The 22,600-nt window shown below is 46.8% G+C and overlaps 1 protein-coding gene across 1 annotated transcript in view; it reads left to right on the forward strand.

Moving 5' to 3' along the window:
• The window catches only part of LOC147187878 (nuclear receptor coactivator 1-like), a 28,610-nt gene extending 6,389 nt beyond the window's left edge, over positions 1-22,221 (forward strand). The window contains exons 2-22 of the mRNA XM_086100446.1: positions 1,006-1,188; positions 3,853-3,958; positions 5,955-6,121; positions 6,207-6,313; positions 6,394-6,571; positions 7,121-7,303; positions 7,390-7,482; positions 7,933-8,073; positions 8,421-8,568; positions 8,634-9,573; positions 9,994-10,212; positions 10,431-10,752; positions 11,093-11,278; positions 11,934-12,048; positions 12,187-12,355; positions 12,927-13,250; positions 13,403-13,507; positions 14,210-14,645; positions 15,130-15,289; positions 15,403-15,598; positions 15,844-22,221. Of these exons, the coding sequence (XP_085956572.1) occupies positions 3,870-3,958; positions 5,955-6,121; positions 6,207-6,313; positions 6,394-6,571; positions 7,121-7,303; positions 7,390-7,482; positions 7,933-8,073; positions 8,421-8,568; positions 8,634-9,573; positions 9,994-10,212; positions 10,431-10,752; positions 11,093-11,278; positions 11,934-12,048; positions 12,187-12,355; positions 12,927-13,250; positions 13,403-13,507; positions 14,210-14,645; positions 15,130-15,289; positions 15,403-15,598; positions 15,844-16,041 (4,476 nt within the window). The 5' untranslated portion in view covers positions 1,006-1,188; positions 3,853-3,869 and the 3' untranslated portion in view covers positions 16,042-22,221. The remainder of the gene's footprint in view (positions 1-1,005; positions 1,189-3,852; positions 3,959-5,954; positions 6,122-6,206; positions 6,314-6,393; positions 6,572-7,120; positions 7,304-7,389; positions 7,483-7,932; positions 8,074-8,420; positions 8,569-8,633; positions 9,574-9,993; positions 10,213-10,430; positions 10,753-11,092; positions 11,279-11,933; positions 12,049-12,186; positions 12,356-12,926; positions 13,251-13,402; positions 13,508-14,209; positions 14,646-15,129; positions 15,290-15,402; positions 15,599-15,843) is intronic.
• The last annotated feature ends 379 nt before the right edge of the window (positions 22,222-22,600 follow it).

Here is a 22,600-nt window from a genome sequence, read left to right on the forward strand (position 1 = left end):
ATTTTTACGGGAAATGTATTGGATAAAATGCATCACAAAGAACAGACGTGTCATCTTGAAAGGCAATTAACTCATTCACTCCCAAAGACGTTTTTAAACGTCTTTTCAGACTTGGTCTAGAATTGACTGGTACTGAATCCATCCATCCATTTTCCGAACCGCTTGATCCTCACTAGGGTCGCGGGGGGTGCTGGAGCCTATCCCAGCCATCTCCGGGCAGTAGGCGGGGGGCACCCTGAATCAGTTGCCAGCCAATTGCAGGGCACACAGACGAACAACCATCCACGCCCACACTCACACCTAGGGACAATTTAGAGCGTCCAATCAGCCTGACATGCATGTTTTTTTGGAATGTGGGAGGAAACCGGAGCACCCGGAGAAAACCCACGCAGGCCCGGGGAGAACATGCAAACTCCACACAGGGAGGCCGGAGCTGGAATCGAACCCGGTACCTGTGCACTGTGAAGCCGACGTGCTAACCACTGGACTACCGGGCCGCCCCGGTACTGAATAAGTTTAAAAAATAAAATAAAGAGAGAACAGGCTGAATAAGTGTACGATACCCTAACGTTACATGATGCAGAAAAAACGAACTCAGAACGTGCCTGGTATCGTCACGTAACAAATGAAGAGTTATTCCGATAACTAGAGCATGAAGAACATGCTAACAAGTTAACCAAACCATCAGAATCTCTCCAAATCACGAAATCCAATGAAATCTTCATCCTCGGTGTCACTTGTGAACAACACCGCCAAATCTAGAGGTAGTGAGAGCGGCGCCCTTTGGTTCAATGTGAAATGATACAATGATGTGTGAATAATTTCACACGGAAATCCCTCCAGAGTATAAATTGCACCCCTGGCTAAACTATGGAAAAAAAACCTGTGATTTATAGTCCGGAGAATCCGTTATGTAAGAGTTAAAATTGACGTCGGCACGTTTGTGTGCGACTTAAACAACGATGCAGCATTTTGACGCCGTTGTCTTTCTCGCCTCTGCCTCAGGTGCAGTGTTCCCCGCTGCGCCCGCCATATTGCCATGTGACGGAGGGACCGCGAAGCGACCGTAAGCCTCCTGGACTCCCATCTACTTCGAAGCCCACCTCCTGCTCCACGGACCGGTCGCCATTTTTGCGCTGGACACAAGCCGGCCGCCACATGACTCAGCCCCTGGTGACCTAGACCACCGTAGGTACCTCACGCTTCCAACGAAGCCGCCCAAAATGGCGGGAAAGCCGCGGTCGAGATTTTCGAGCCTCGCATCCATCTTTGTTGTCTCCCTCCAACAACTGCCTTGCGGAAAACGTTCGAGTCGCTTATCAATCGCGGGCTAACGGCAAGATACGTTTCCCCTCATTGATGAAACCATGAGCGCGCTGACCCGAGCCACCGCCTTGCCACGTGATACGCTCGCCAATGGGAAGTCTTCATGTCCGTTGACTGATCGCGCGAGCTGCTAGCAGGGGGAGTCAACGGGTGCGGCGTAGCTTTGGGGCCGTGCATGCATTCTATATGGCCTCCATCTAAGAGGGCGGGCCTCAGCAACACTGACTGAGCAGCTTCTCACGGGCGGCGCCGCAGCTCCCGCCGTTACTCTCTGACTCGCAATGCCTACTTGGAACGCCTACTTGGAACGCTCATCCGAACTAGGCTTGCACGGTAAGAAAGTACTCGAAAAGTAGCGCGATACCCCCACTGTGAAAAAGGAACGATACTTTGTGGTTTCAAATGCCGGCCGGGACTCCCACAAAGACAAGAAAGAAATCGATATGAATAAAAGTATTTTGGATACTGCTTTTAAAATGTATTAGCTTGTTTTTTTTATTGCACATGATCAGACATTGTACTTCAAGTTACTATCGCCCGGGTACATGTGGTGTGTGTTGACCGTCGGGTTCGTAAATAAGCGCGTCAGTGGGCTCTATAGAAACCAGGCAGGCATCCCGCCCTCTGCCTCGCATTCCCCCCAACCAGGCTCCCAACGTCACGCTGGGCCCCAAAGGAGTTTAAATCATCAACTGGGAACGATTGAAAGTTTTCAGCGTACAGTGAAAAGATTAATAAGGACAACGTGTGGCAGCGTGTGTGTGCAGGTTCCCTCCTCCCCTCCCCTCCCCTCCCTCCCGCCGATGTTGATTTTGCGCTGCAGTTACCAGGTGGTCTTTTCCCCACTCACCCCCCGCCCCCCGTTGACCATACATTTCTTTGTGTTAAGGGGAGGGGGGAGTCAGGTGGATCTGCTCCACCGCTCTCCCGTGTTTACCTACTCACCTTCTGTTGTGTGTGTGTATCGTGTTGTTTATCGTCCTGCTGGTTTCTGGTCACATGGACCTGATGGGTTAAGTGTAACCTGTCAACTCAACACGGCAACGGCCCGAACAAGCCGGTGGGCCTACTTTATGTTCTTGTTTAAAACCAGAAGACGGGTTTGAATTCACAGAGTGACTTGTGAAATTAGTGTGCCTTTCCCAAGTGCTTGAACCAGACTGAAATTGATGAAAACACTTTTGGAAGGATTCTTCTGCACCTATTCCCCCCTCGTTGGCAGTTTTGCAATTTAGAAGCCAAGTGTGATTGCTTTAAGCTGTCTATCCCTCCCAGAGGCTTTTTACTGTCGAACTGACACCTGAGACATCATTTTGTCCAAAGGTGTACTAGCGTAATGCTAACATATAGCAAGAAACGGAAGTTAGCATCATTATTGCAATAATAAATGCACGTTGTAACAATTGCTACCTTCACATGCATGGATCGGTAACGCACACAAACAAAACATAAAACAAAATTCAATTCAACATTGTGTATTTTAACACCAGAAGCATCTCATTTCAATTTTCAAGTCTGAGCGCTTTGCGCTAACATACCACGCGAAACACCGCGGACGGGCTAGCAGAATTTAACTGCGCTATAAACCTTCAGACAAGTGCTCCTTTTAACACTCAGCGGCGTAGCAATGCATACAAACACGCTAATAACCCGCGAGCATGTAATCTCTGCTCTGTGTGAACAACGATACCACTTCTCATACAGTCGTTTAAAGAAAAAAAAATTTGAGCTTTGACCCTTTTGGAAATGTCTTAAGAAAGCCAACGTTTACGCACACTCGCACGGCAAAGCCCTGAAAACCACCAGTGGCGAGGGCGCAGAACGAAGGGGTGGTGGGGTTTGGGGGAGGGGGGGGGGGCTAAGCAGCTATTGTCGCTGCGACGCTAATCCCTCCTGACTAGCCTTGTTTGCATCCGACCTCAGATCACCCCTCTGACACGCTACTAACACGCAGTACCGGGGGAAAAAAGAAAAAAAAAAGAAAGGTGCCCGCTGTGCATTATCACCGTGCCCGCGTCCTGTAAAGACCCCCACGCCGACCACCCCCTTGAGCCGCAATTGAGCTCAAGCACATTTCCATGTACTGTATATGCTTCTCTTTCGTACGTTCTCTCCGTAGACTGTTTTCATTCGTCACGCTGTGGTTTTTGAAATATGCGTCGCCGAGGCTGTTTGCCCCGTCCATAAATTAAAGGAGGAATTTCCACCGCGTCGTCGGACAAATGCAGCCGACCACACTGCACGTCACGGTTCATTATTCACACACCTTGTCATAATATGGATTATTATTATTATTATGTTTATGATTTTTTTATTTTTTACAAGTCTGTCCAGGCAAGTCTGAATTTCACATTTAATCGCTTTCCATTTGTCGCTCACCGCAGTTATTCTTCAGTGCCGTCGGGCTAACCTGGAGTCGACATTGAGCCTTTCCCCAAGCAAAATTTTTTTTGTTTGTTTGTTTTGTTTTTTAAATGTGTAATTGTTGTTGCTGAGCATCGGTCTTTGTTGCCACCCTCTTTGCAGGTCAGTCAAAACTGAAAATGAGCGCCGTCGGGGAAAGTCCCCTGGACCCTGATACGGCCGAGTCACGCAAGAGGAAAGGCTCACCATGCGACACGTCAGCACAAAGGTAATCTCGAAGAGATCTTATTTCACGTCGACCCTTCCGGTGTAACGTTGAGTAAAAAAATTTTAATGTTGAACTTCTTTACTCTTATGTTTACATATTTAGTGTCTGTACACCTGTAATTTAGCATGAACTTAATATTTATCTACACACCTCTAATTGGCCATATTTCATGTTGATAAACCTCGGCGGGGGAGTCGTCTCATTTTTTTGATCTTTACATCGTCGATCATGACTACTTTTTTTTAAATATTCTTAATATTTAACGTCAACGCATGTTTACTGTACCGCATTTATATATTATTCCTTGCTCTGTCCGCTCTCGTGATCTGACACCCACGGCACTCACCAGGCCTGGTCCCGCATGTTAAAGCCACACACGTTCACAGTTACAGATACGACAGTGAACAAATGTGAGGATGGCAGCCTCAAATGGACAAAAATAATACCAACACCACACATGCGTTTGTTTTAATTTTTTTCATACTGAGATTATTGTTTCAATACACCAAAATGCATTTGTATCCGATTACTTACTTTGGTAACTACAACGCTAGTACCAAGTTTACATTTTTAAAAATATACCGTCCTTCGGTGTACCATTAATCATGTTTACTCCTCTATACAAAAAAATCTGACCGTGAAGGGATGTTGACCAATATGTGCGCATTTCTCCTATCGCACGTTTACATTGCATTTCATGTCTGCGCCCAACACATAGCATATCGTCCTCATTTTGACGCAGATTTGCCTCCGTAGTGCCAAGTTGACATCCTATTCGGTGGTCTCCGTTGTTCCCGCGTTTACATCTCATTGCTTCCCGAGCCTTCTGCCCGTGTTTAACAACATGAGTGGATTATGTCGGCCCGGGGAAGGTGTGTGCAGACGGCTCATCAGATCACGGGTTGGCCAAACTTTAGCCGAAGGGTCGAGGTGGAAGCGAGGACGCTCTCACACACACATACACACGTACTCACAGCTCCCAGAATCAGCGCGCCCGCTCTTGTGAGCCTTTTAAGGCCCAATAGCTGATGTAAGCTGATGTAACATCCCAGCTCGCATTTCCAAAAGCAACCAGTGACCTGCGCGTTCAAACTGCGCCCTCCTCCTCACCCCTTCCCCCTCCCTCCCTCCCTCCCTCTCTGGGCCACCATGCTTGTATGTTTTGGCCGTCCAATGCACTGACCTACTTTTTGCTGCTGTTGTCCTCGTTCGCTTACACACACACACACACATGCGCGCGTGCTCACATGTTTTGTTTTTCACGTTTACCACATATTATAGTCGCTCATTGTGAGTGGAGCACACGGTGGCGAGCGTTGAAGGACGTAAGTTTAAAAGGAGGTCACCTTTAACTCATTCACTCCCAAAGACGTTTTTAAACGTCTTTTTAGACTTGGTCCAGAATTGGCTGGTACTGAATGAGTTAACTTCCGGTGGCGCATGGCAGGAAGTTGACAGCGGTCAGAAGTCACTTGTAGCCAGCGATCAGAGCCGTTAATTCTTTGTCTCGATCTCGATCTCTCCCTCGAGCTATCTATCTCTCAATCTCTCATCTATCTCTTTCTGTCGACGGATGTTTATTTATTGTCTGTCAAAGCTTGATTGTTTGATCAGCAGTGGAGCGGTGGCTTTGGCAAAAAAGTAAATCTGTGAGCTATGAAAGGGCGGATGTCAATATGTAAGAATGTTTGCTCCCTGCCAAAAGTGGCTCTATGCGCTGCAAAAAAAAAAAGTGCACTTCTCTGACCGCATTTGAAAGCCTCATGTTAAATACAGGCTCGCTTCTTTGTGAAGTGTGAGTCTTTTTGGTCTGGTCAGGGAGTCGGTTTGAGCGCAGGCTTTCATGCGGTCGACCGGCGCGGGCAATGTGTCCCTTTTAAGCGCAATAAAATGGTGACTGTTACATGGGTTGTTAAAGCGGCCGTTCTCAGGGTCCATCGGGGAGTCTGAAAAAGTCAATCCGTGGTCGGCTGAGTTTTTTTTTCTTTTTCCGCAGCCTGGAGAAGCGGCGGCGCGAGCTGGAGAGTCGCTACATCGGCGAGCTGGCGGAGTTGCTCTCCTCCAACATGGGCGACATCGCCAGTCTCAGCGCCAAGCCCGACAAGTGCCACATCCTCAAGAGCACCGTGGACCAAATCCAACAGATGAAGCGACGCGAGCTGGGTAAAGGACCGTGGTTCCACGTCCTGTTTCGTTCCACATTTTCACCACCGGCTGCTGACGCTCGGTGCTTGTCCCGCCTCCACAGAGAAAGCGGCTCTTCGCTCTCCGGATGACGCGGTGCAGAAGAGCGACATCTCCTCCAGTAGCCAGGGCCTGCTGGAGAAAGAAGCCCTGGGACCCATGCTGCTCGAGGTGAGCGTGTCCAGTAAACCGAATCCCTGTTTAGTTCAGGGGGACACGACTAAATAAAATGACGTGTTGCTCGCATCCAGGCTCTGGATGGCTTCTTCTTCGTGGTGAATCGCGAGGGCCGTATCGTCTTTGTCTCCGAGAATGTGATAAGCTACCTGGGCTACCCTCAAGAGGAGCTGATGATGTCCAGCGTCTACAGCATCCTACACGTGGGAGACCACAACAAGTTTGTCCGCAGTCTGCTGCCCAAAAGTCTGGGTGAGCGTTCATGAGTCAACATGATTTTGAACGTCCCACCTCGAATGTGTCGTGTACTTCATATTTAATGTCTTCTATACCTGGATCGGGTGATCGAGTGGTTAGCGCGTCGACCTCACAGTGCAAAGGTCGTGGGTACGATCCCGGCTTCCTGTGTGGAGTTTGCATGTTCTCCACGTGCCCGCGTGGGTTTTCTCCGGGTACTCCGGTTTCCTCCCACATTCCAAAAACATGCATGGCTGATTGAACACTCCCAAATTGTCCCGAGGTGTGAATGTTTGTCTCTGTGTGCCCTGCGATTGGCTGGCAACCGGTTCAGGGTGTCCTCCGCCTACTGCTCCAACACCCCCGCGACCTTTGTAAGGATAAAGTGGATCGTAAAATGGATGGATGGGTGGATAAACCTGGATCATAATTTGTTTAGGTACAGAGGGTATCATCACTGTCCAGGAGTCAAATGTTCATTTCCTCATGTCTTTATTATGACATTTTTATTTTTTTTCTGGCCCCTGCATCATGAACTTATCGTTTGTGTGCGCGTGTGTGTAGTGAACGGCTCGCCATGGCCTCAGGAGTCCGCCCACAGGAGCAGCCATACCTTCAACTGCCGCATGCTGAAGAGGCCGCCCGACGAGATGGACTCGGAGAACCAGGAGGCCCGGCAGCAGTACGAGATCATGCAATGCTTCACCGCGTCGCAGCCCCGCACCGCCATACAGGAGGAGGGCGATGGTGCGTAAACGGCCCAATTGTTTTATTTATTGTTTTTGAATGGATTTTTCTCTACTATTAATCAGTCACCCACTTTGTTGATTCAGACGTGCAAAGCTGCTTGATCTGCATCGCCTGCCGGATGCCTCGTGCCCAGCCTGTCAGCACAGAGTCTTTTATCACCAAGCAGGACCCGACAGGTACCATCTTCATCTAGGCCACTGGTGTCAAACTCAAGGCCCGGGGGCCAGATCGGGCCCGCCACATCATTTTATGTGGCCCGCGAAAGCAAATCAAAGTTGTCTACTTTCATGATGCTTGCTAAAATCACTCCCAAAATTTCAAATTCTCATTTGTCATAAATAACACTGATACTGTCAGCATTTTCTTGTTCCCAACCCCCTCATTACAGTAACATAAACAATTGGTGAATAAACCGTTATTCTTGACTTCTTTATATGGTTTCTGTCATAACGGCCCTCCAAGGGAAATTGTAACTAAAATCTGGCCTGCGACAAAAATGAGTTTGAAACCCATGATCTAGGCCCTTGTATGAAAAACTGAAAATAGCATTAAAGGATTCTTTTATTTAATTTTTTTGGGAGAGGGGTGGCAAAAATCAAAATGTGTTTTGTCGTTGGTCCTCTCAGGGAAGATCATCTCCATCGAGACCAGTGCTCTGCGGACGACTGGCCGGCCCGGCTGGGAGGACCTGGTCCGGAAGTGCATCTACGCCTTCTTCCAGTCGCAGGGCAAAGAGCCCTCCCATGCCAAAAAGCTGCTACATGAGGGTGAGAGTCCATCCGCTTGAGCCAGTCTTTCGTCTTTACGTCGTTGCAGGCTGGGGTTGCAAAGGGTCGGAAAATGACCGGTAAATCTCGGTTTTCTTTCCGTCGCAAACATTTGAACAGGGGTGTGTCGACTTTTTAGCCATTTTTTTTGTATTTGTATGAAAGTCAGGATGCTGCAAAATGTATTCCCTCAACTGGTTTTAAATTCTCGAACAAGAGCCAGTTTTCAAGTTTAGATATTCTTATTTTAGTGTCCTTAATTTCAAAGGAATGTTTCTGGGTTCCCAGAATTCATAGAACTTTGCAATGCCAATCCCGAGTCCACTTTTTTGTCTGTTGGCGCCCAGTGATGAGCCACGGCACCGCCATCAGCCCGCTGTACCGCTTCGCCTTGAGCGACGGAACGCTGCTCAGCGCTCAGACCCGCTGCAAGTTCTGCTGCCCCCCAAACCCGGACGTTCAGCCCTTCATCATGGGCATTCACACGATTGACAGGTACCGACACTCACCTTTGTGTTTATCTGCCGGATGAACTTTACTGAATATTGCGCCGTCCCCAGGGAACACAACACTGGTAGCTCTCAGGAAAACTCTAACCCCAGCCTTCAGCCAACTCTGGGCAACCTCTCCCGGACGCCCTCGCCGGTCCTCGCCGCCGGCAGCAACTCAAAGCAAACCTCAGGCCCCGCCGCCGCCTCCTCCGCCCCCTCTGCCTCAACGGGGCTTCACCCGGGCAACAGCAGCGTCTCCTCGCAACGACTGAACCCGGCCGCCGGCTACTTGCCGCCCAGCCGGACGCGTCCCCAGCAGGGCAACTGCCCGTCGCCTCTCAGCAGCCCCGCCACAGCCGCCCCTACCTCGTTTATGTCGGCTGCCGTGTCGCGGGCCGGGAGCCCGAGGGTGCCGGGCCTCCACTCGCCAGCGGGTGCACTGAACAGACAACACTCTGGCGGCGACGCTAGCAACGCCACCCAGGTCGGGTCAAAAGTATGCTTGTCCAGACAAGCCGTGACCCCCACCGGTTTCTCCTCTTCCCGGCCTGGAGCGGAGGGAGGGGTACAGGACTCTGTCAAAGCCCCCCTGCCCTCTAGCACGCCGTTGCCTCATCTCAGACTTCATCACTCGCTGGACAGCAACGGGACAGGAAGTGACACGAGTGACGTCCACTGCACCTCGTTGCCTCATCCCAAACCCTCTCCCGGTCCTCAGTGTCCCGCCTCCCACAGCACACTGACGGAACGGCACAAGATCTTACATCAACTGCTCCAGGATGGCAGCGACTCACCCACCCCTGCCGCCATCACGACCACCACCGCCACCACCTCCTCATCCTCCTCCGCCATTGCCACCATGTGCGAGGACGTCGGCAACAGAAGCGAGGTGGAGATCAAAAAAGAGCCGCCATCCAGTCCCCTGGTGAGCGCGGCGCTGCAGCGCTTGACTTCCAGAGAGCCGCAGGACCATCAGCTGCTGCGCTTTCTGCTCGACACGGACGAGAAGGTGAGAGTAACAATTCCAGCTTCTCTCAAGCGTTTTTTTAAAAATGTTTTTCTCAATTGTTCGTAGAGTGATATATAGACCGTCTGGCAAAATTTTTTTGAGAGTTTTACTCCTCCCACACATGAAATGAGATGCAGTTAGCTTGATGCTAACATATCACAGGAAACACCATAGACATGCAAACACAAATTAGCATACATGTTATGCGGTAATGACACGCCTTCGAACAACTGCTTCTTTAACATACAAGAGCAGCAAGCCATTTTCGTAAGCAATTCTGAATAAGGGATGTCCAATCTTTGCAAACTATTTGCTCTTCTCATCCTGTCCTGGTCCCGACCTCCACCGCAACAAATATCTGCGCACTAATCTGACAGCCACCACTGACTATGTTGACTGCAAGCTAATTTGTCTTTGCAGGATTTGGGAGACCTCCCTCCCCCCTCGGCTCTAAGCCTGCAGACGGTACGAGTGAAGGTGGAGAAGCGAGGCGCCGGGGAGGCGTGCGCGGCCGCCATGGGTGCGGGCCTCGCCTCCAAGACGGCCGGCCCGGCTTGCGTCAGCCCCAAATCGAGTCCCATTGGGGAGAGACGGCGAGACAGCCGCCGAGAAAGCCGGCGACATAGCCGAGATTCGACGGTAACTTTTTTTTGTCGGCTGACTATGGCTATGATGTTTGGAATTAGCGGAAGCGGTGCAGCGCTAAGAAAAAAAAAAGGTGGTTTATTTGGGGGCTTAAATGGATTAGTTGCATTTCGATTCGATCTCCTTAAATTCATTTTCACACAATTCCCCTGTTCACGCTCCTGCCGTTTTTCTTCCGCCACATCGTTGCCCTTTCACCCTCTGCCCCTCAGATGTCCAGCGGCGCCTCCGACACAGAGTCCCTGGTCCAGCTGCCCCCTGCCCCTCGAGGCCAAAGTGTGGCCAAGCAAGGTGCCGACGACGCGGCCGCCGCTCCCGCCACAGGCCCCCAGCTCCACTCTCCGGCCCCCCACACCCCGGGGCAGCTCCAATCCCCGGGGCCTCCGCTGCAGTCTCCGCTGTCACAGCCCCGCTTGCAGTCGCCGTCGCCACAGCTCCACTCGCCGTCGCCCAAGCTCAAGCTGCAGTCGCCCACCCAACTGCAGCCCGGCGGCGGCGGCATGAAGAGGGAACCACCTGGCACTCCAAACAGAGGTAGGCCTTAATTCTGGTGTGGATAATGGGAGGCAGGAGGGGTGGGGGGGTATTCTAGCTGTCAAATATGACAAGAACCAGAGTAGCGTCATGACGGTGAACCTCCGCCAGACCCTCCCGCAATTGCTTCACATTGACAGTCCTCTGTTTGTATTCATTTTGTGAAGCACTCTCATCTGAAAACAAAATAAGGACATTCACTCATTTCCTCCTCCCGAGTCACTTCAGTAGACAATTTTTATTTGTTGTGAACGATGTAGTCCACTCTATAAAAATACCCATTTCATGAGTAGGAAATGAGTGAACGCTTCCAAATGGCACCCTGCGTGTGTTTCCCCAGCCAGTAATGATGGCGGCCCCGCTTCAGCCTCCAATCTCCAGAATCAGTCGGCCTTCGATTTCTGCAGCCCCCTGACTCCGAGCCAGGTCCAAGGAAAGGGGCAGGGAGACCTCTTCCAGGCCCCCAAAGACAGCGGCAGCCCCTTCCCTGAGGCAGAAATTGTCAACCCATTCAATTCAAGCACTGGTATGTAATTTGACACATGTAGTCTCTCACTGGGGGGAACGGAACCCCCCCCCCCCCCCCCCCCCCCAAAAAAAACAATGAAGTGGATCTCAAGTTGCATGCACGGGATCACTGTGAGGCAGATGTGCATTCTGTCACATCCATGTGGAGCAACAACAATAACCTGGCGCTCATTTGCACCTCGGTGTTGACAGCGGCAGCCTCGCTAATGATAAACGAGGTTTGCGTTGCCTCAAACCAAACAGACGATTACGGCGCATGCAAAACATCAAATGCAATGTTTTGTGATATATATAAAAAAAAATAAACGAGCAATTTTCCCCACCATTAATGTGGCCTTTACTGCCCCCCCCAAAAAAAAATTATTTAAGAGGAAAAGTACAATTAAACTGAGAAAATGTGTTTGCACAAGTGTGCACATCCCACCAATCACATTCTCAGTCTTAATTTGCCGTTAATATATACATATATAGAACAAAAAAATATAACAATGCAGCTTTAGAATCTCCTTATTTCTTCTTGACTTTTAAAATTTTGTTCGCACTACCCGTAAAAAAAACGAGAGAGAAAAAAGTCAATTTAAAAAGTGTATACCTACTTTGGACCGCCCCTGTTTATGGTTGCCCTTTCCAACTTTCTTGCTTCACCCACTCAGGCCCGACCAAGTTGGACTTGGCTGACTCGCAGTTCCAGCCTCTTTCTCTGTCAGACTCGTTGTCCTTCGATGCCCTGGGAACGCCGTTGCAAGCGCCCCTCACCTCGCCCCAAGAGTGAGCATCACACACACGCACGCAATAAAGCAGTGGCAATGCATGGACATTGTTTTCAGTGCCACCCGCAAGTACGGTGACGCCCCGCTGTTGACAACAATTATGAAAACATCTAAACGCATTGTTGTTCTTGAGCAGGCAGCGCGTACCCTGTACGCTGGATGAAGTCCTGGGTCCGCCGCCCACGCCCGAGGCCCGGAATGACGAGAAGGCTCTGCTCGAGCAGCTGGTTTCCTTCCTCAGCGGCACTGATGAAAGTGAACTGGCCGAGTTAGACAAAGCCCTGGGCATTGATAAGCTGGTGCAGGTGCGGAGTGTCTGACTGTATGCCTTGGAATGTTATTCACAGCGTTTCACTCCCTCCTCCCATTTTGTTTTATGTTCCAGCCATATTTCAAAATGGATTAAATGTAGTCTGTTCCTCCAAATTTTACACACAACTCCGGATGGATGGAAGCTCATATTTCTGAAATACACTCATGTGCCACAAGATGGCGCCAAAGACGTACAGTAAAAGGTCCAAGAAAGTATGAAGCAGTTGTGTATGTCAGGAAGGAGCCTGGGTTGCTCCCGAGAGTGTTTGCCACATCTGCATGTTTATTTACATTTAAGGAAAGTACATCTTGATATTTTTTTTCCTCCAAAAAAACCCAGTGAAGAGCAAGTGGGTGCACACATTTGAGAGATTAAAAATCATTGATTGCATTTTTTTGGCATGAGGCTGGAACCGACAAAAATCCGGATGAAATATGAAACACTGTGAATGCTTTCTGCTTGCACACAAATATCACCGTTCTCAAGTGGTCTCATGGTTCCTGACATCTCTGCTTGACTTGTCGTCCCCCCCCCCCCCCCCCCCCCCCCCCCCCCACCTACAGGGTGGCTGCTATGACCTCATGCCCCAAAGCTTCCCAACTCAGCAAGTCACCGCCACCGGACTTTCTCTGGACCACAAGCTGCCCTCCTACACCTCCCAGTTCACGCCGCCTGCTCAGTTTCCGGCCGAGCTGGCCACCGTGGGGCAGCAGCAGGCGCTGGGCTACGGGGCCGCCAGGGGGACGTTCCTCGGCGGGGCGCCCGCGGCCGTGGCGGGTCTCCGGCCGGGCATGAGCCGTCCTCCGCAAGGGATGGGCCCCCAACCGAGGCTGCCACCCAACCAGCTCCGGCTGCAACTCCAGCAAAGACTGCAGGGTCCTCAGCAGGTGAGAGCAAAGACGCAATTCACATTTTGGGACTTAGATGGGTACGTACAGAGTGTATGCAGGCCTAATTGACCTCCTCTTTTCTGTCCCTCTTAAGGTCCTTTAATTATCCTGTCCATGTCTGATATCTCGCCTTTCCCTTCCATCCTTAGCTCCAGAACCGTCTGGCACTGAATACGTTCCCTGGAGGAGGAGGAGGCCAGCACATGAACATGGCCGTTCGTCTGGGGGCGCCGCAACCTCAAATTCCTTCACAGGTGAGCCACCTGTGCAGCCGTTTGCCTTTTGAACGTGACTTCTGCACTTCTCAATACTGCAAGTTGTTACACTGTATGGTGGTGCAGCTCCTGGAAGTAGAAGAGTGTACCAACTTTTATTGAAATTTTTTATTTAACTCATTAGCACATTACAACAAAAGATAAGGGCTTTCCAACATTTTCCCTGATTTTCCTCTCAGTTGTATTTTTCTTTTTCTTTTTTTTTAAATCTGTGGCTGGAATTTCATTCTGCCAAATATTAGAATCTCATTTTGACCTAAACAAAAATCCATATTGACCAACATACATTACACACAGTTTGGAATTTTTTTTCCTTTTTTTTGGTATTTGATAAATAATTACACAAGAAACTGCAGTCCTGTATTACATAACAAAAACTCTGAAAATGTTTTTTTTTTTTCAATTAGGAAGAATTGGCTTTGTGAAAACAATTTTCAATGAATCTTGACTTTGACCATATTTTAATTTAAGCAGCAACATCTTTTTCTGTCGTTCAATACAAACAGTGGCACTCAATGTTAAAGTGTAGATTTTTGGTGAAGTTAGTTTGCACTGACCAAATTGATTCAGGAATGACTGTTTCATATCTATTGATTGGAACTTAAAAAAAGTATGACCTCCTTTTGTGTTCATGTTTAGCAAAGGAGAGGTCTTAAATTTGCCTTTGTCTTCGGTCCCCAGCCGCCGTTAAACGCTCAGATGCTGGCTCAGCGTCAGAGGGAGCTATACAGCATCCAGCACCGCCAGCGTCAGCTTTTCCAGCAGAAGGTCATGCTGATGAGACAGAACATGGCTTCCGCCGCCCCCATGGGGGTCACCGGCTTCGCCGCCCCGCCCGCAGTCGTCGCCAGGGTCCCGAAAGGGGCCAACAATAACAACAACAACAACGCGTCGGCGCCTCAGCAGCAAGTGCAGTTCAACTTCACTGCCGGCTACATCCCGGTTTCGGGGAACCCTCCTACCTCACCCGGTCAATTCAGTGGCCCCATGCCGGGAGGGGCGCCCATCCCCGGGAGCCCCCTGGACGGCAAACTGAATAGCCAGGCAACGTTGCTAGGCGGCGTGCAGGCTCCTCCCTTCGGTGGCGGCTCCCCGATGCAGCAGTTTGGGGGCGCAGGTGAGTACAAACACCACCGCCTCCATTCAAAATAATCATTCTCATATTTACGGTTAGATTTAACCTTAACCTTAAAAAAACCTTTGGAAACGGAAATTTTCCTAGAAATGCATTTTTAGTTATGCCATACAGCGTAGTCATGACATGGCCACATTCTGGATTTTTTTTGGGGGGGCAATTTGACGAACTAAAATACAAAATTCACAAAAATCCAATTTACAATTATTCCCCCTCTATGAAAAAATGTTAATGACAATATTGAAAAAAATTGTATGTATTTGAGCAACGCTTTTCTGGTTTTTGCTTCATTTCTTCCAAATCCAAACAAGCTTTGAAATGAGAAGACACGGAACTATGGGAGCCACAAAACAATTCTATGCAAAAAGAAAAAAAAGCTGTCCTGACAACTAAATTCTAATAAATGGAAAAATGGCCCAGCCCACATATAGATAAAATATGACCATTTACTTGGACTTCCCTGCAGCCATGGCCCAGCTGGACCCGCCTTTTCCTCCTGAGATCAGACCCACTAGTCCACTGTTGTCGCCTCAGAACTCCACTTCCCAGAGTCCTCTGCTCCAACAATCTCCACCCCCTGGCTACCAGTCTCCAGATATGAAGAGCTGGCAGCAGGCCAGCAACAGGTGAGCGTTGTAGAAATACTGCCGAGATGTTGTAATTATTACCCCCTCCTCATGTTTTACCACCTGCAGAAACTGCAATGCGTTTATTTTTGCTGGTCCTGTGTGTGTCACAGCCTGTTCAGTCCGTCATCGCAGCACGGCGGGGGAGGGACGTTTGGCCAGCAGGGAGTGTACAACAACATGAGCATCACAGTGTCCATGGCGGGGGGCTCGGCCGGCGTGGGCTCCGTACCTTCCTTGGGCCAGCCTGTCGGCGGCCTAAACAGCAGCGGCGGCGGCGGCGTAGGCCCGCTGTGTGGCGACCAGCAGGTCGGAAACAAAGAACGGGAATGATTTTCTACTATTATGAAATATTTTCCTCTTCCTGAACAAAACACGACTTCCAGGGGATTTTTAAAAAAATATATTTCATTTGTCTTGAACTTAAAACCTAAATACAACTGAGCTCTGCCTGGGCAGTGATTCATCTGCCTACCTCTAGGGGGAGCCTGCGCAGCCTGAAAAATCACTTGTGCGTTATGTCCATATGTAAGCATGTTTTTCCCCGTGTGCAGGTGCAGCAGGTTCAGCAGTTGCAGCAGGTGCAAGTGTTCGCCGACGTCCAATGCACCGTCAACCTGGTGGGTGGCGACTCGTATCTGAGTCAGGGTTCCATAGCAGCCGCCGCCCAGAAGGGTTCCGGACCTCCGCAGGGCCCCCAGACCAGCCAGGCCCAGCAGAAGAGCCTTCTCCAGCAGCTGCTCACCGAGTGATCCTCGTAGCCACCTCAAACCGTCAGCAGACAGACCACCACTCCCACTTCACTCGTACGCCTCCTCTGGACTCGTGACAGCCTCACCTAACTTCAGGATGGATGGACGGCGTCTGGCCGCGGGTGGCGTGGAACCACTTCCCGCGCCGCCGACGCCCACGAGGACGGGCTGGCGTGGGAGGGCGCCGGCGAGCTGCCTGTCTGACAACCTGTCTGTCTGCCTCAGCCTATTGAATAGGCAGTGTTGTCTTTGCTGCTCATCAACCCCCCACCCCAGCGATCACCCACCACCTGCTTCCTGGTTTCTGTCCAATCAGGACACGGGAGTACCTCGGAGGGGCGGTGCCCCCATCGTCTGGGCTTTTCCGTTCTCTTTTCCGGGAATGTGACGACGGAAGCTCGGTATCAGCTGGTTCTGCGACGCTCTCTCTTTGTCAGCTACACAGTGCCTGGTGGAAGTTTGAGCTTCTTCTCCTTCGTTTTTCTTCATCCACACACACGATTATTCGATTTTTAATTTTTTATGTTTTTCTCGTTGTCGCTCTGCTCTCTTCATCATCGTCATCTCGATCTGACAACAGCCCGCAAAGGGCACGGTGATGATTTTAAGGATGGGATGCTGCTCACTTTTTATTTTGAAACTCTTTACTCTCTTATTTTTTTTGTATTGAGTATCAAAGACAAAACCCGTGAGAAACTGTTGGGATCATTTATCAGTCGCGTGTTTATTAGCCCTCACCTCAGCAGCTGTGGATATGAGGCCGGCTCGGCCTCTTTTGATTCTCTCATTTTCTATCCCGCGCTAACTCGGCCTATCAGTGTTGTTTGCCACGCTGGTGTGTGTGTGGCGTTGTACAGTACAGAAGGAAGGACATTAAAGGGTGACTCATGACAAAAAAAAAAAGTGGAAAATGCCCCTTTCACGCAGTGCCGGCAAGTCGAAGCAAGGAAACAAGTTTCTTTTTATATTTGCCTGATTTGACTGCCCTCTTAAGGACTCTCGATGTAACACAGGGATTAATCAAGATGGCGACAAACATGCTCTCGATGCAAAAATTGTCCCAAATTTTTATTTATTTCCCTGAATACGGCACGAACATTCAGCCACCGTTTTATAAACTCAACAAGCTATCCTGGCACCATCCCTTTCACGCAGTGCTGACAAGGCAAAATAAGCACCGGTGCTATGACATTTGACTAAATCCGGCACCAGTAATAGAATTCAGACTTCCTGTTTGGTATTGACCAAAGCAACTTTCTTTGGTCCTTCCTTAGTGTAAAAGGGGTAATAAACAAAACGGCTATTCACGTCTCGCGGGTGTTTTAGCACCGGTTCTTCTCTTTTGTTTTTTGTTTTTTTTCCCTGAATCCGGCACAAGCACTTGAGCCCTATTTTACCGACCCAAGATGGCCACCGGCTCCGTGTGAAAGGGGGCTATAAATGCAACAGTTATCAGAGTCATACCGTACTGATATTTAAACAAAAAATAATAATATTGCATCGCAGGAGGAAGTAGTTCCCTGCCCCTCAAAAAAAAATGTGAAGAACTTCATGCAAAATGTTCAAATATACCCCAACCCTACGTGGCTGTTTTTGTAGTTTTAAAGCCTTCAAGGAAGCACTTCAGGCACCGCGCCGAATCAGGTGCGTATTTTTGAGGTCGTAATCGGCGGCAAACATTCTCTCACGCGCCGGCCAAACCGGTTTGTTTATGATCTTTTCACGCCCTGGGTATTCGCATCCTGCACTTCAGACTCCCTTAAAATCGAACGCCACCATCATGAGATGTCATTCCGCGCCCTACCTCAGAGCACTTTTATGTTACTTGGATTTTCTTACGATTACCTCATCCTCCTCTTTACCAGACGCGCATGGCGCCTGGTTTTCGGACCTCGTTTCACACTGTGAACTCAGCAGTTTCTTCTTCGGTTATTTTGTTTTTATTTTTAATTTTTGTTTTTATACAGTTTTTATTTTTTATATTCTGGTAATGCAGTCTCGAGCTAGCAAAACCGCAACATGCTCTTTTCGCACAACTTTAGAGACGATTTTGAGGTTATTTTTTTCCTTTTGACGACCATTTCTTCACTTTGCCGAATTTTTCTATTTGAACCACTATGTGGACAAAAGTATTGGGCCAGGCCGGAAAAGCTGTGTCCCAATACTTTTGTCCAAATAGCACAGGGGTGGGATAAGGGTCCTAAAATTGGTTCGTAAAGATGCTGTTATTTTTTCTTAATCATTGTCATTTAAAAAAGTAAATATTAGTCAAAACTATTTTATATAGTCCATCCAGAAAGTATTCAGTATCCTAAAATCCATTAAAAAAAAAAAATCCTCAAATATTTTACTCACAACATCCCAAAATGACAATGTGAATGTGTTTAAGTTTTATTTATTTATTTTTTAGGCTGATGCCAATTTCGATATTTGGTCGAATAAAATTCAAATGTTTAAACTATATTCTCTATTTTTACAATATTTTAACTTTTTTTAAACTTTAAGAGATAAAAAAATCGGCCAATTTTTTTTTTTGGACTTTCTTTTCATGGATGTCATTGTATTGGTCTTAGGCTATAATGTGTTATGCTTTAAAAAAAAGCATTTAAATTAAAAAAGTCGTGCCCCATTTAAAAAAAAAACTTGCATATTTCATGTTGTTGCGGGATGTTGTGTATAAAATCTGGGGGGCAAAATTTGTTTTTTTTTCTCATTTACTAAAATGTGAAAAGTGAAGATGTGAATGCTTCCATTAATTTACGTATCATTATTAAATTATTGGTTAATTCTCATGATTTTAAAATTTGAAAAAAAAAATTGGAACAATGAGAATGAAATATTTAATCAGGCATGTATATTTGAGCTTTTTTTTTTGTTTGTTTGTTTGTTTGTTTGAAATGAGTCCAAAAGTGTGCCCACCCCTGATGATAGCGTTTGCATCTTTCGTGTCTTCTCTTTTGGTTTGGCGTTGAAACTTCCCATATCCGATGTTCCCATGTCGTTAAAAAAAAAAGGTATTTTGGGCGTACACACAGCTCGGAAGAACCATTTTGTTTTTGTTGAATTTGTTTCTTTCCGGCACATGCAAAGTGAGAGAATGTTTATTAATATATATAATCTATATATATTTTTTAAATATTTGTCCTGTGTCCAGTCCCTTGGGTGATGTATTTTCCTGCAGGGATGATGGATCCAAAAGATAAAAAACTCGCGATGCACATTGAAATTCCGGATGTTATGCAACAGCTGCTCAGTGGAAAGGCCTCCACCCTTCCTCTTCCTCCTCCTAGTCGGCAGGTACAGGCTTTTTTTGTTAACACGGTGTACATAGACAAATGTGAATAATAATAATAGTAAGGAGAATCATCATCAAGACAAGTTTGTGGTAAATAACTACTCGCCTCTGTCCTTTTTTTTTTTTTTATTAAAGATTTTCTTTTTATTTTTCAGATTCTTTCGGTGATGATGATGATGCGTATGTATATGACTATCAGTGCGTGTGATGAATACTGTATATTATTATTATGATGATGGATCTTCTCCTTTCCTGCTCCACGTATCTGATGCCAGAGAATGGTTTCTATAGCGACTGCTGAATGTGATTTTTACTGAGCGACGAGCAGTGTGGACTGGCTTTGTTTTTATTTGTCATCGTCGTCGTACGGGTTCTTTTAAAAGAGAAAAAAAAGGCCATATTGTATTTCTCTCTCTCTTTTTCTCTCTCTCTCATTGTCATAGCGGACGTGGGATGGTGGAGCCTCGGCAGGGTGGAGAAACCACCACCAGAACCCCCCTGCCCCCCTTCTAAATGTCCAAAGCCTCAAAAGATCTTGTATGCAAACCTCATTACGATGTTAGCGTCCTCTGTCATTTAACAGAAGCGGCCCAAAGTCAACATTAGCTATGCACCTTTTTGCCATAGGAAAGAAAGGGTGTTTAAAAAAAACTCACTGGAATTAGCCTCAATCCATCCATCCATCTATTTGCTAATCCGCATATCCTAAGGGTCGTGGGGGTGCTGGAGCCTATCCTAGCTGTCTTCGGGCAGTAGGCGGGGGGGGACACCCTGAACTGGTCGCCGGCCTATCGTTGGGCACACAGAGACGAACAGCCATTCACGTTTGCAATTACACCTCAGGAGTGTTCCATTTACCTGCCATGCATGTTTTTGGAATGTGGGAGGAAACCCACGCAGGCACAAGGAGAACATGCAAACTCCACACAGGATGGCCGGAGCCGGGATCGAACCCGGTACCGCTGCACTGTGGACTTGCTAACCAGTCGCCCACCATGTTGCCCGAGCCACAATCCGTTCACGTCAATTCACAAGCGTTAGCATTTTGCTTGCCTTAGTTCCAAAAAATCCAAACCTTGTTTTTGCAGTCATGACAAATTGGGAAAATTTTTAATTTGGGCTTTTTTTTTTTTTTAAATAATCCAAAAACTTTTCACTAAAATAATACATACAAAAAACAAGATACATGCCTAGCAGTGGGTAGCAGAATTGAGAGCAACTTAAAATTGTAGCAAAAAAAGGATGATTACGATTGCTTTATCAAATGTTCTTTTTTCCATCGTTGCCAACCTCATTGCAAAAAAAAAAAAAAAATCTGATTTCAAAAACCAGCAATGTTTTAAATCATTAGTCAAAGTACTGGTGGAAAAAATGCTGGTTAGCACAAACTTCATGTTTTTCCGACTGACAATTCAAATATCGGCAAAAAAAAAAACACGAAAAGCCACATTTGAAGCTGTTTTTTGTTCCTATTTTGAACAACTGATTTAAAAAAAAAAATTTACCTTTTAGATTTTAAAAACATCGACATGTTTAGCACTGGAAAATATTTTCAATAATTTGCCAAAAAAGAGACCATTACCATTGCTATTCACAATTTACCCGTCTTTGCGAAACATATATGCAAATATCATCCCCCTAAAATGTATCCAGGTTTTGTGAACATTTTGTATTTATCAGAAAAGAAACAAACATATTTTTCTTTGTATTTGAGACTTAAAAAATTAACAATACATGATTAGCATTGTACAGCAACATATTTAACAATTTGTCAAGCTGTCGCAAAAAAATACGTTTTGCCTTTGCCAAACTTTTATGCAAAAATCATCAAAAAAAACCCATGTCTCACCTACATTTGTTTCTGTACCAAAAACGTTTTTTCTTGATGTTTCAAATTCAAAATCATAGTGATGGAAACAGTTCCTTCTCATTGGACAGCTACATTTTAAACAATCTGGTAGAATTAATCCTCGATCAGCTTCATTTTTTTTTCCCGCTCAAACTCTCAGAACATTCCAGATAACACGTTTCTTGGCGGTGTTCAGGCACCAATCTACTGTTGAGCTTCTCTCAGCCGTTTTTTTTTTTCGTGAACTCACTTTTCGTGTACAGTTTTTATACATATTAGGAAAAAATAAAGGTCTGGTCTGGATTTTGGTGGCATTTTCTCTGCTTTCAAGCGCCGAGGTTCCACTTTCTCCCCTTGTACAAATTAATATAAATAAATATATTGGAGATATAAATATATGATACATTTTACTTTTTTTTTGTGATATGACCCTCATGTAAGGTTTGGTTGTAAAGAAGAGGCACGGGAGCAGCTACAATATGACAAGTGACGGTATGCATGTTGGGAGTTTTTCTGTCTTTCTCACCCACCTCCCTCCCTCTTTCTTATTTTTTTTTTTTTTTTTTACAATCCCCGTCCACCACCACCAATCTGTTCAGGTGTGATTTGAAAAACAAACAACAAAAAAGTATCTATTTTTTTATTTTTTGGGGTGTTCTAGACAATCAGTGTGGGCCGCCTCAGTGCCCCTTTCCCTCTCCCTCTTCTTGTTGGACTCATTTGTGCAAAAAACAAAAACTCTGCTGGAACTTTTTTTTTTTTTGTCTGTGGCTGCTCCAGTTTACACACACTAAAGAAAGACACACTTGTCGAGTACACACGAAACACCTCGTGCATCATTTTTGATCCCTTGCTATTTTTAAAAGACAATTCTTATGAATGTTTTCGTTATTCGTGACTCTTGTTTTGCTCCTACTCTGAGGTGAGGACATGATTTTTATTTTATTTTTTATTTTTTTGGACTAACAAATCTATAACATCTGAATATGAATGTGGGAATGCAACACATTGCAATAAAAGCACCATTTAAAATGCAGCCACTATTTGGTGTGTGTGATTTAACTGAATGTTATTCACCTGACTTCAGGAGACATGCCCATGTTTAAAAAACAACAAAAAATGTATTTCTATCTGGATGGATTGAATTTGCAGTTGATTTGAATGCCTTTTTTTTAAACAAATGTGTTTCTACTCCACAGGGCCATCCCGAACAATTTAGGAGTAAAAGGCAGGTGAGTGGTGGTGAAGCATACGATCTGTTATCTGTTTGTAGTATTTAAAAATATGCTTGTTTTCCCCTTCTATAAACTTGAGTGAATCTGTTTGAATACTATGAGTTTTATTTGATATGGATACAGTTGCGTGTGTGTGCATACATAAACAGTATACATATGTCTGTTATAACTCGCAACACA

This window comes from Hippocampus guttulatus, chromosome 20 (assembly GCF_054856545.1).
Source record: "Hippocampus guttulatus isolate MCC_2025c chromosome 20, RoL_Hgut_1.0, whole genome shotgun sequence".
Taxonomy (NCBI): domain Eukaryota; kingdom Metazoa; phylum Chordata; class Actinopteri; order Syngnathiformes; family Syngnathidae; genus Hippocampus; species Hippocampus guttulatus.